Source organism: Borostomias antarcticus (assembly GCF_949987555.1).
Source record: "Borostomias antarcticus genome assembly, chromosome: 10".
Lineage (NCBI taxonomy): Eukaryota > Metazoa > Chordata > Actinopteri > Stomiiformes > Stomiidae > Borostomias > Borostomias antarcticus.
In genome coordinates this window covers 6173408-6187217 of record NC_140243.1, presented here as the reverse complement: position 1 = coordinate 6187217, position 13810 = coordinate 6173408, and the positions used below count along the sequence as shown (strand labels likewise).

The following is a 13810-nucleotide window of genomic DNA, read 5'->3' as shown; positions in this document are numbered from 1 at the left end:
TCAGAGCCAGCAGGTATATATAAGAGCGTTGAGGAGTATTGGGCACTGACGTCCCCGGTTGACCATCACCATGGCCATGTGGTCTTTACTCGGCTCTCTGTTTTTGATACTGCAAACTGGTGAGGAAATATTTACATATATTTGAAAATCGTATTCATCCTCTTTTGTATGTTCTGCGTGAATAATAAGGGATGTTTCAGGTTTCAAAATAAAGGTCAATATTTCTACTATGAATAGGTAGGCTATTATGAATGGAATGTGACTGTTTGGTGGAAGGATATGGGTTCTATTTGGGTGTCTTTGATTTACATTAGCCTATGTATGAGAGTACATTTGGCACCACCACAACTTTGCCCCAGTTAATGTAACAGGCCTCATTTTCTGTTGTGTATTGCCCTCCAGCCTCTGGCCAGAGTACCATAAGATGGTGCGCCACATCCACCGCGGAGATGAATAAATGTAACGCCATGGCGCAGGCCTTCGACGGCGTCAGCATCCGGCCAGCGCTCCGATGCGTTAACGGGGTCACGCAGGAGGGCTGCGCGCAAATGATCACGGTGAGTGCAGCGGGGCTGGTACAGCTGATCACCTCCCGTTTATTTTAACGCGTCCTTTGTTATTAGTTGTGGCGCTCAACTATTCAAAGTTGTAACCTTTGTTCATCAATTGAATTAGGCTCAATCCAATGCTTCGGACCCAGAGTAATTTAAATACTGTCACCTTTGGTACATCCTGAGTCAAGATGTACCAAAGGTGACAGTATTTAAATCACACTGGGTATTCCTGAGTTCAATTTTGTATAGCAGTTGTAGAAGCCTACTAAACTTACAGTAATTTAATATTTATTATAAAATAATCAATAATTAATAACTATGGAAATATGTTTTTAAAATATTTATTTTAGGCTATATATGTAGGTGATATATCAGCGGCTATGCAGGAGGTAGAGAGGGTCGTCCAGTGATCGTAGGGTCGGCGGTTCGAATCCCGGCTCCTCCTGACGACATGTCAAAGTGTCCTTAGGCAAGACACAGAATCCAACTTGCTCCCAACGAGCAGGCTAACACCTTGCATGACAACTGCCGCCATTGATGTGTGTGTGTGTGTGTGTGTGTGTGTGTGTGTGTGTGTGTGTGTGTGTGTGTGTGTGTGTGCATGGACGGATTATGGGGTGTGTGGGCCCCTGGACCAGACGTCCGTGGAGGGCCCCCCCTTCCCCGCGACAGCCCCTCATCCCCGCTACGGTCACAGCATTTTCCTTTAAAATTATTATTATTATTATTTCCCAGCAGGATTTAGGCTACAGAATCAAAATCATTGCACTTTTTTTTAAGTAACAACACTATTGCTACACAACACAAGAAGGTAACAGCACTGTGACTGCAAGAAAACCAACTGCTTGTGTCATGTAAACATTAATAGCTTAATAAATCAGCTTCAGTACGCAGCCTATTCTTATTGCGAAATCTGACAGCCGTTATGAGTCTAGAAAACACCTGTAGACTAGACATTGTGTCATGCAGGATTATATATTTACAGCATATTTGGTATTAATATTTGCTTGCAATTGCCTATTATACAACGCCAATATAAAAAGGAGGGTGCGCTAACTGTTTTACAATAGTTTTGGTCTCTGGCAAAATACCAAATAAACGTTGCCTCTTGGCTTGACATAATGGTAACAAGACAATCAGTTGTTCTCTTACAACTGACAATTCAAATTTGATATTGTCATATCGCCGAACTGTGCTCAGGCCGGCTACGCCAAGCTAAAACAATTAGCACTAGCTATACAGACAGAAAGTTGCAGTATGGACAATAAGATATATTGACATTGTAGAGACATCTCTGTTAGAGGATTTTTCGAGAGTTTCATATAATATCTGGATTCCAGCTGGCGATTAGCCTCCCTGATATATTGATCTTTGGACAAAACAACAGTGGCAGTTATCAGCTGGCTGTACAATAATATCATTATTCTTGGAAAGTTCGTCCAGAGCCCTACGTTCTCCCTGAGTCAAGTTACGTTTAGAATTAAACTTAGTAGTTGAATCAAATAGTTTGCTAATGTCAGAATCTACCTTTTTGGTAAAGGCGACAAGGCAAGGGTTGGACACAATAGGAGAAAAACGAGATTTAGGTTTAAAGGTAGGCAAAGAGTCACATATAGTTTCAGAGTCAATGAGGTCAGAGTCAGTTATGGTGGTGGAAGAGAAGGATCTAGGCCTAAGCCCCGATTTCTGGGAATACCAAGTCTTCACGTGTAAGTTCCGATAAAACCTGAATAAGTCAATCCTGGTATTAAATAGAGTGGTATTGTGAGTGGGGGCAAAGGACATACCTTTCGACAATACTGACAACTGTTCATTGCTGAGGTGCACATTGGAGAGGTTTATGGCCGATGAGTGTGCTTCATTTGGCTCCTCAGCGTCCACTGCGAGCGCGCGTCTGGCACACCTCCGTCTGCCATGGTGTGTTTTGTGCCTGGTTTCCTTCTGGTGGGCCGAGGCCAATCCTGTTCCAAAAAATTGTCCTGATCGGTCGAGGCATTGGAAAGTCCATCATCATCGCTGCTGGTGAGATTAAAGGAGACGTTTCTAGGAGGCTTCTGGCGCTGCCGTGGGTCAGAGGGATGGGGTGTGCGTAATTGTCGATCCCAATGATATACTTGGCCACGTTGGTAATCCTGTTCGTCCCTGTTGAATTTGCGCATTTTAAGTTCTTTCACAGTGGTCTGTGTTTGAGGATCTCCTCTTTGATCTTCTGTTGGAAAGGAACTTGTAACTCAGGTGACATGGGGAGAGATAGAGATGACTCGATTTCAGTTATCTTGACTCTCAGGTCTTCCTCAATCAATAGTAGCATCAAGTCACTAGAACATTTGTTCAGAATAGCCTCCCATTTGCCCATAAAAGTGGGATCATCGATGGTGGTGGAGGGGAACTTATTGATGCGCCATTGGCCCGGTCCGTAATCCGTCTGTGTGTGTGTGTGTGTGTGTGTGTGTGTGTGAATGGGTGAATGAGAGGCCTTCATTGTAAAGCGCTTTGGTTGAAAGCGCTATATAAGTGGTCCATTTACAGATGTGAACTGTAAACCTAGATATAAATTGTCTGTCACCTCTTCTCTTTTCACAGAGAAAAGAGGTGGACGCCTTCTCTGTGATCTCCAGGGAAATCTACAGCCTGGGGAAACAATCCTTTTTCAAGATGGCTGCTGGGGAGTCGGGTGGTAGTGGTGAGAAGTGATCACATTGCTGCCTACCTTATCTGAATCCTCTCTTTATGGCAGGTGCAAACCGCACAAACCTTGAACCTCAGAGGCACCTGTTAAAGTTCAGGAAGGACATAGCACTACTATTTACTGATAGTCTACGTCACGATCAGCAAATAGGCTATTATAAACAAAGTATCAGTTGCAACAGCTGATTAGGGTTAGGTGGGTTAGTGGATGTTAGTAATAGTTAAACATTGACAGGGCAACTATAATGAGCACCACAAAATGTATTTCCCGTATGGCCTCATTCAAATCCAAGTTAATTATTTACTAATGGCACAATGGTATGGTTGTTATTGATCATGAAAAGTCCACACCCAATGACTGGGAATGTTTAAGGAAGTTTACTGGAATGGAACAGAATGAATGGTTGACAATGAATTAATTGAATGGATGAATGGTTGAGCTGAGGTAGTGTATCCAGGTAGAATATTCTGGGTTTGCCAGATGAGTCCCTCTGGGATTCCCGGAGCGCAGCAGACCCCTGCATGGTACCTGGACAGCAGATAGAGGAGCCAAGACCCCTGCATGGTGTTGTGTACATTTGTCACGGGAGTATTGTTCAGGAGAGATTCAACTCAGACTGCTTCGTGCACACAGCAGTGCACACAGCAGTTCAAAGCGAGAAGTGTGGCCCCAGTGAGGAGTCACAACAATCATTTATACAATGAAACGCAACCTTGGTGTCTGGGCTGATTACTAGCCCTTTCCTCCCACCCCCCAGTCCAGCTGGAATCCTGTTTTGTTGACAGAGTGACTGGCAGAGCTGGGGTGCGAGTAGCCCTTCTCAGGAACTGTGAGTGCGCTGATGACGTAGCATCTGCTACCACAGTCCTTTCTACCAACATAGGAAATTTTGACTTTTAAATAGTCACCAAGTTGGTGGCGCTTGGCACTCATATTTAAAAAGTGTCAAATAAACATTTCAGCCACTCACCAAAGCAGAAACGCCTATTCTAACAAACGATGGGTTTTGAAATCTCGGCGCTATCATTAAAGGAGTAGTAAAGGGAAAATGCATGTTTAGCCCTGTTTTAAGGTTACTTATGATCATATACAATGGTTCAGATCAAAACGTTGACAAAACTAGCACTTTTGAGAAAGTCTGATAATTGCTCTACCACCGTTTTGGTCATACAATGGATGTGGGTGGGCACCGTGAAAAATCATTCAAAAAACATGTTAAACTCTCAATTTCAAAGCCAGCCATTTTAGCCAGTTTTTGTGGCATCCTCATTATTTTTCGAGGGTTTCGAAGAAGACTACCTCGAAAAATAATGACGATGCCAAAAAACGGCTAAAAAGATCACTTAACGGCAGTGCCAAGCTTTCAAAACCCATCGTTTTTGCCACTATTTAAAAGTCAAAATTGCCTATGTTGGTAGAAAGGACTGTGGCAGCAGATGCTACGTCATCAGCGCACTCACAGTTCCTGAGAAGGGCTAGGGCGCGAGCAGACAGTTACTTCTACAAAAACATAAGATTACAAAGTACACAGCATTCTTTCTCTAGACAAGGTATGAGAGGCCAGTTCTGTGGCCTAAACAGACACTGTTAAAGAGATCTAACCAAGGTCTAGTATGTCAAATGGATTCAAATAATATCTAAGAACAGAATTTTCCATTACAATGGTATCTGGATAGGAGATAGAGGAGCTGGAGAGCAGAGGAGGAGATGTGGAGGGGGTGGGATGCGAAAGCAGAGGAACGAGAGGGAGAACAGGTAGATTAGGTGGCTTTATATACTGTGGATAATAGTCTACTTGAGTTGATTGGCAGGGCGTCACCAGGTGTATCTCGTTTGATTGATGATGGCGTTCTTTCTCCTCCCGAACCTCAGTTGCTCTAACTCCATAGAATATGTCTCGCTCTGTCCGAGCACAATCTTATGTTATTTTTTATTGATTCAAATAAGTACTTATGATAGAGCTGTGTCATTGAGGCTGTGACAGGGAAGCTCAAGGCTCAGAGTCCCTGACCCCTGACCCCCCAGTGTTCAGTGTGGTTGGTGGAGGTGCGGCCGTCCAGATTGCAGATCCTGTGGTGGTTGGACATCATACCCAGCCCTGACCCCTGACCTTGACCTCCACAGAGGAAGGCACCACCTACTTCGCGGTGGCTGTGGTGAAGAAGACGAACCCTAGCATCAACATCAACTCTCTGAAGGGGCGTAGGTCGTGTCACACGGGCAAGGGGCGCACAGCGGGCTGGAACATGCCTCTGGGATACCTGATAGACAACGGCATGATGTCCGTCATGGGCTGTGACATCCCTCAGGGTGGGTACCACACACACACACACACACACGCACACACACACGCATGTACACAAATACACACACATACACACACACGCACACCTGTACACAAACACACACACGCATGAACGCATGCACATACACCGACACACGCAAATACACAAAAACACATGTACGCCCGTAAATACAGTACACACACGTACACATATGTACACAAACACACACATGTACATAAATACACAAACACACACACACACCTATGGTCTCTTGTCTCAGTAGAAGCTTTTAAAAAGCAGTTCAAGAACCGTCTATTTAAGCAGGCATTTCTGTAACATGCCACCTCTGCCTTCTCTGCTATGTGTTATGCTTTATCTCTGTTGCATGATTTTTTCTTGTTTTTGTTGTTTGTTTTTTCTTTCTTTTCTTGGTGTTGTGTGGTTCTTGGGGGGTAATGTTCTATGCGCTGCTTCTTTCTACCTATGTTTTTATCATCTCTGTGAAGCACTTTGTGACCGTGTCTGAGAAACATACTTTATAAATAAACTTTACATACAGTACTTACTTACTTACTGACTTGCGCAAACACACACACACACACACACACACACACACACACACAGTCACAAACACATGTACACAAATACACACACCCACATATGTACTGTAGACAAACACATACTCACATGTACGTACACAAACGCAAATACACGCATGTACATATACACAAACACAGACACACACACTCATACTTTTTCTCTCAAAAGTGCTGTGTTAAAATACAGAGAACAGAACTGCTGAATGAGACTGCTACCATAATTTATCATCATGTCTTCTCCAGTGTCTAAAGCCTCTCTGTGTGTGTGTGTGTGTGTGTGTGTGTGTGTGTGTGTGTGTGTGTGTTTACCAGGAGTGGCTAACTTCTTCAATGGCAGCTGTATCCCGGGGGCGCAGGGCGCGCTTTGCAAGCTGTGTGTGGGCAACGGACTTGGGCAGCACGTGTGTGAGATGAGTGACCAGGAGAAATACTATGCTTACAATGGAGCCTTCAGGTAACACACATGTCTGGAGCGGCAGTTAATTACATTGTTCATTGTTCTCCCTGAAAACACTTTTTGAAAATACAGGAAGCAGACACTTCTTCTGTTCTCACTTTCTCTCCTCTCTCTCCCTACCATCCCATTCTCTCTCTCTCTCTCCCTCTCTCTCATCTCTCCCCTCTCCTTCCTCTCTCTCTCCTCGCTCTCTCCCTCTCTCATCTCCCCCTCTCTCCTCTCTCTCTCCTCTCTCCCTCTCTCTCTCCTCTCTCCCTATCTCCTCTCTCTCCTTCCTTCTCTCCCTTCTCTCTCTCCCTTCTCTCTCTCTCTCCTCTCACCCTACCCTCCCATTCTCTCTCTCTCTCTCTCTCTCTCTCTCTTTCTCTCTCTCTGGTGCAGGTGCCTGGTAGAGGACGCAGGAGAGGTGGCCTTTGTGAAGCACACAACAGTCAAGGAAAACACTGACGGTAGGTCGACCTTCACTCTGCAGCAGACAGACATGCAGACATACAGACAAACAGACAGACATGCAGACAGACATGCAGACATACAGACAAACAGACAGACATGCAGACAGACAGACAGACAGACAGACAGACAGACAGACAGACAGCAGACAAGGCCGGTACATGCCTGATGGGACTGCTGGCTGTGCAGCATTGCCCTGATCGACCTCTTCCTCCTCCTCCTCCTCCTCCTCCTCCTCCTCCTCCTCCTCCTCCTCCTCTCCTCCCGTCCCATCAGGCAGCGGGGAAGCCTGGGCCCTGAAGCTGAAGTCCTCCGACTACGAGCTGCTGTGCCGCGAAGGGACGCGAGCGCCCGTCTCCCAGTACCAGAGCTGCCACCTGGTCAGGGTGCCGGCCCGTGGCGTGGTGGTCAACTGCGACATCGCCAGCTCGGTGGTCTACAACATGCTGGTAGACGGGATGGTGGGTCTTAGCCTGACTCCGCCAGACACAATTCGCAAAAATACGAAGGGTCTGAAAACTCACAGTTGCTTTCCGATTCCTAAGGGGCGTTACCAACGGGCGTAGATCAAAATGCCTCTGGACGCAATTGGATAGACCTACAACCAATCAACGAAAATGCCTCTACGGCGCTCCTCTGTTCCGTCATCTTATTAAATCCGCCCCATATTAGATAAACGGTTGTGATTGGCACGAACAGATTTCTGTTAGAGCGGATTCCGTTACAACGGTTGGATGTCCAGACTGATCTGTGGGGTGAAATCAAATGTGAGCTTGCGAGATCAGGCTGGACTTCCATGTTCAGCGGAACTATGTTGCCAATGTAGAGTACAGACAATTATTAACACTGACAAATAATACTGTAAGATCACAATCACAAACATCTTCGGCGGAGCGGCCGCTAGGTTATTGCAACGTCGCGCTCATTTTCTTTTTTTTTACGTAGTCTGATTGGCCGACAAAAGCTGTTGGCCCAATCAGATTCAATTCCATCGCCACTGACTGGGCAGTAATAAACGAATGACGAGGCTTATTCCCAAAACCTACATCCGTTGAGTCAGACTAGGCTTGCAGTAGCCACACACCCTCATGGTAAAACAGGGTAACTGGCACGGACAGCACCCTACGCTGACAGGCTTCCCCACTTAGAGAACAGCACTTCAAAGTGACTAATAGTGAATTGGGGACATAGAAGGTAGAGTCGTATGGTGCATGTGTTAATGAGCCGGAGGCGAAGTCTTCATAGGAATTATTTGTTTTTATCACGGCAACAGAGCTCTGCTGTCGGAGGTGGTCAATGCTGAACATCCCTGAACTTTATTGCATATACATCAGCTTTAACGTATACCCCACGTTCCATTTCATGAAAACAACACTCCCCTACTGTAGTTCCTTACCATTACCACCGTACCTCCAACCCCAGCACTCCAGCCCAGCAACCTGGCATCAAACAGTGTTGTTCTCCCCAGAAGGAACACCAAGCACCAATCTCAAGGAGCCCAGTTTGACCGTACACTCTCCAAGATAGACCAGAACTCTAAACATGACCTTCCCTTTGTCAATAACTCACCATCCCCTCAGTGCCTCTTTGGAGGCCAAGTCTTGACCCAAACACTCAAACGACCATTACTCTTAAACTCTGTCCAATCTTGCCATACCCCAGTGAACTTCCCATCTTTAATGGCTGATGCTTGGCGCCCAAGAAACAAGCAGGACATTCCTTTCATTTGAATCACATAAACAGCACACTTCAGGTTGAGCAACACAGTGTCTCGTCCCCACATGAACCTCAATCTCACAGTCCTTACAGCTGACAGCACACTCCTGCGCATGAGCCTTGTCCCGTATGCTTCCAACACTTCATGTGTAACAAAATGGATAGTATCAACAACACTGTGTAGATATTGTGTATCTAACCCCACTAAATATGACCTCATGACCTCTAATCGAATTACGACACCACTTCTCAGCCAGATAGATAGATAGATGGATAGATGGATGGATGGATGGATGGATGGATGGATGGATGGGTGGGTGGGTGGGTGGGTGGATGGATGGATGGATGGATGGATGGATGGATGGATGGATGGATGGATGGATGGATGGATGGATGGATGGATGGATGGATGGATGGATGGATGGTGTTGTTTCACCTGACGTTCTAACTCCTAACCCCGCGGTGGGCTTCTCCTCTCCTCTGGTCTGGCCTGTTCTCAGAGGAAGTCTGGATTCCTCATGTTCAGCTCAGTCAACTACGGAGGCACCAACCTTCTCTTCAGTGATTCATCCACGCGCTTCCTGGAGGCGCATTCTGAGGACCCCAAGGAGTGGATGGGAGAGGTCTACTTCAACACCCTGAAGGCCATGGACTGTAACCCTGAGGGTGAGCCCTCCTCTCCACGCGCTTCCTGTGTGTATATAATATACTCCCTCTCTTCTGGTTTATCTACCCCCCTTCTCTCTCTCTCTTTCCCTCTGTCTCTCTCTCTCTATCTCTCTGTATATTCCACCTATAGTTTTGTTGTGTGTGTGTGTGTGTGTGTGTGTGTGTGTGTGTGTGTGTGTGTGTGTGTGTGTGTGTGTGCGTGCGTGTACGTTGGTGTATTCAGAGCTCCCCAATAGCGTGCGCTGGTGCGTGCTGTCCTCCGCGGAGCAGCAGAAGTGTGCTGACATGGGCAGCGCGTTCAGCAGGAAGTCCTTGACCCCCAGCGTCCAGTGTGTGTTTGGTGACTCAGAAGAAGATTGCATGAAGAAGATCCAGGTATAACGTCCACCCAGTAAATCATTCACTCATGAACAATAACTTATCTAACTTCAAGACGGACAGGTTTGTACTAGTGAACACTCAAAAAACACTGTTTGTACACTTTGCGTGTGTGTGTGCGTGCGTGCCGCAACATTTCACCAAAGCCCTGCAAAGCCCGTCTTTTAGCAGCAGTGTGCGTGACAAGTGTGTGTGTGTGTGCGTGTGTGTGTGTGTGTGTGTGTGTGCGTGTGTGTGCGTGTGTGTGTAGAACAAAGAGATTGATGCCATCACCCTGGACGGAGGCTACATCTACACCGCAGGGAAGGACTACGGCCTGGTCCCAGCAGTAGGAGAGAGCTACACAGGTAAGATCACACTGCATCACTCCTGACTGAGGTAGCTTGGACTACACTACCCACAATCCATGAGATGGTTTTGTAACTGAGAACTTGGTCCGTTTCCCTCTCCCCCTCTAACAATCTCTTTTCTTCTTTTCTCCCTGTTTCTCCATCTCTTTCCTTCTCTCTCTCTCTCTCTCTCTCTGTCTCTCTCAATGTTCTCTCTCTATACCCTCATCACTCTCTTCTCTCTCTCCCCCCCTAGAGGACACTGATGGTAGTATCTACTATTCTGTGGCGGTGGTTAAGAAGAGCAACCCTGACATCCACTCGCTGCAGGACCTGAGGGGGAAGAGGTCGTGTCACACGGGCTACGGCCGCACCGCTGGCTGGAACGTTCCCATGGGAATCCTGATAGAGAAGGGCCTGATCAGACCCAAGGAATGCGAGATACCGCAAGGTAGTGTGTGTGTGTGTGTGTGTGTGTGTGTGTGTGTGTGTGTGTGTGTGTGTGTGTGTGTGTGTGTGTGTGTGTGTGTGTGTGTGTGTGTGTGTGTGTGTGTGTGTGTGTGTGTGTGTGTGAGAAGAGTACTTATTTATCCTATTCTGAGCATGTCTTTATATGTATGTTGGCCTGGTGTTCCTTCATCCTGTGTCTGACTCCTCCTGACTGCTACACTACGGATAGTAAATTGACAGATTGCCTTATAATGTTTAGCTGTACCTAGGACTGGAATGTACCTAGGACTGGAATGTACCTAGGACTGGAATGTACCTAGGACTGGAATGTACCTAGGACTGGAATGAGGAACTGATTAGTGCTGATAAGACATTGTAAGGACAAGCGATAACAAGAATTCCAATGTACCTGTACCTTTACTAGATATATATGACAAAATAAACGTTCTCTTCTCTGCTCTTCTATTCCTTTCTATTCTATTCTATTCTATTCTATTCTATTCTATTCTATTCTATTCTATTCTATTCTATTCTATTCTTCTCCCATCATCCCCAGCGGCGGGCGAGTTCTTTAAAAGCAGCTGTATCCCTGGGGCCAACCAGCCCGGTTTCCCCAGCAACCTGTGCGACCTCTGTGTCGGAGACAGCACCGGGCAGAACAAGTGTGAGAAGGGCCAGGACCTGTACGATGGATACGCTGGAGCCTTCAGGTACAGGAGACTACAACCCCCAGAAAGCCCTGCTGCTCTCACACACATGGGGGCCAGCTAATCAAGATCCCTCATCTTGCCTTTTACCAACGTAGGTCTCAGCTGTCCTAGACTAACCAGCAGTTATTATAGTTATTACCTATGTAGGTCTCTCTTATAGACTAGGTCTCTCTCCTAGGCTATGCTGGGGCGGCTGTAGCTCAGGAGGTAGAGCGGGTCGTCCAATGATCGTAGGGTTGGTGGTTCGAATCTCAGCTCCTCCTGACGACATGTCGAAGAGTCCTTGGGCAAGACACTGAACCCCAAATTGCTCCCAATGAGCAGGCTAGCACTTTGACCCATGCATGAAACCTGGGATAAACCTCTCTCAGAAGGTCTAAGAGAAGAAGACATTCATCTTTTCAAAGAATATGTGCAGCTTGGACAGATTACATTTCAAAGGAGCCTCACGCCAGCTGACTGGAAAGATAAACCATGGGGGATCGCATTTTCAGATGGAAGTGACAAGACCTATGGAGCTGTAATGTATTTGAGGTGGGCGACAAGTCAAGTAATTGAAGTCCGATTTGTGGAATCAAAAGCCAAGCTGACACCGCTGGATCAAAAGGGTGAAGCAGTCAAAGCTGAGATCTGTAGAGCTGTCTTTGCAGCCAGTATCTACAGTATATCGGTCTCTGTTATAGACTAACCAGCAGTGTTTCTACCTACATAGGTCTCTCTCCTAGACTAACCAGCGGTGTTGTTCTCTCCAGGTGTATGGTCTCGGGAGCAGGAGACGTGGCCTTCATCAAACACTCCACAATCTTCCAGTACACTGACGGTAAGCTGTGTGTGTGTGTGTGTGTGTGTGTGTGTGTGTGTGTGTGTGTGTGTGTGTGTGTGTGTGTGTGTGTGTGTGTGTGTACATGCGCTAGAATATTCCAGCAGCAGCCTGGCCCTGCAGACCATCTCCGGTCATTCAGACGATGCTAGCACTATTATAAACCCTCGCAGACTGTGAACTCCACAGTCATAAAGACCTGGATGATAGAGAGAGACAGACTATGACCTCATTCATGTTGTCCTGGAATGCTCTCCATGCATGCTCAAAAAATAGCGTACTAGTTGATTAAATTAAAATGTGTGTATGTTTGTGACTTTCTATCTTATAATAGTCTTGATCATGTGAGTGTTGTGTCGGTGTTGTGTGTTTGAGCCCCAGGAAGACCATCTGTCTCTGTGGAGCTAGCTACAAGAATGGAGATCCGAGTAAAGAATAAAAAATGTGTGTGTGTGTGTGTTTGTGTGTGTGTTTGTGTGTGTGCGTCAGGTAACTCTACGGAGCCATGGGCTGCTACCCTCAAGTCTTCAGACTTCCAGCTGCTGTGCCCTCACGGTTCCCGGGTGGAGGTCACTCAGTATGCCCGCTGTAACCTGGCGCGCGTTCCCTCCCACGCCATCATGGTACGGCCCGACACCAACATCCACGCTCTCTTCGGCATGCTGGACAAAGCCCAGGTAGGACTGTACCACCTTGCCCTCAGAACAAGGGAGGACGTGGGTGTATATATGGTCCATCGCAGATGGTTCATTCTGTAACGACACCGTGCTGTCTCTCTCCTCCCACCGTCTCTGCCTCCCTCTCTCAGTCCTACTTCAAAGACGACGCGGGCCCTGACTTCAGGATGTTTGACTCCTCCCAGTACAAGGGGTCTGACCTTGTGTTCAAAGATTCCACCCTCAGCCTGATTGGAGTGGCCGAGAGGAAGACCTACCAGGAGTGGCTGGGACAGGAGTACCTGCACTCTCTCATCAACTTAGAGTGTAACTCCTCCATTAAAGGTACTCTTCACACATACACACACACACACACACACACACACACACACACACAGGCCAGTGGTTAGAGCACTATCTGACTAGTGACCAAAAAAGATAGCTGGCTTGAGATCTTCCCAGGCATTCACTAGTTAATATTTTAAGTCGCTTTGGATGTGTGTTAAATGCCTAAAATATAGGCTAAACAGCAAACAATAATACCAACAGAAAGATTGGCATTCTGCTTTGACAACTCTTTGATGGAATGTTTGAGGATGAGTGGTTTACGTATTCCTGTTTGTCATCTGCAGTGATGTCCTCCACCATCCTGCTCCTGGTGGCCCTGCTCAGCTCTGTCCTCCCCTGCGCCTGGGCATAGAGACATATCCAGCCCCAGACCCCCCTGCCCAGCTCCAGACCCCCCTCCCCAGACCCCCCTCCCCAGCTCCAGACCCCCCTCCCCAGACCCCCCTGCCCAGCTCCAGACCCCCCTCCCCAGCTCCAGACCCCCCTCCCCAGCTCCAGACCCCCCTCCCCAGACCCAGACCCCCCTCCCCGGCTCTCCAGCGTCTCGGCTGTGGGCCCCATCCCCAGCTCTTACTCCTTCAGCCCCCCCCCCCTTCACCAGCCATGACAGACACACCTCATTGAGGAGCTGCGCTCTCGACTTGATCTCCAATCACCTGTGATGACTCCGGAACACAAGCCTGTCCTCTTATTCTGTTCC

At 47.2% G+C, this 13810-nt stretch overlaps 1 protein-coding gene across 1 annotated transcript; it reads left to right on the top strand.

Annotated features, from left to right (window-relative positions):
* The first annotated feature begins 3181 nt into the window (after positions 1-3181).
* On the top strand, positions 3182-13531 carry meltf (melanotransferrin). Its single transcript, XM_084444223.1, has 14 exons — positions 3182-3237; positions 5368-5553; positions 6440-6581; positions 6966-7033; positions 7311-7495; positions 9251-9416; positions 9643-9794; positions 10048-10144; positions 10383-10577; positions 11133-11286; positions 12039-12106; positions 12596-12783; positions 12915-13107; positions 13395-13531. Exons 1-14 carry the CDS (start codon positions 3210-3212, stop codon positions 13460-13462), a joined length of 1890 nt encoding a protein of 629 aa, XP_084300349.1. The 5' UTR covers positions 3182-3209; the 3' UTR covers positions 13463-13531.
* The last annotated feature ends 279 nt before the right edge of the window (positions 13532-13810 follow it).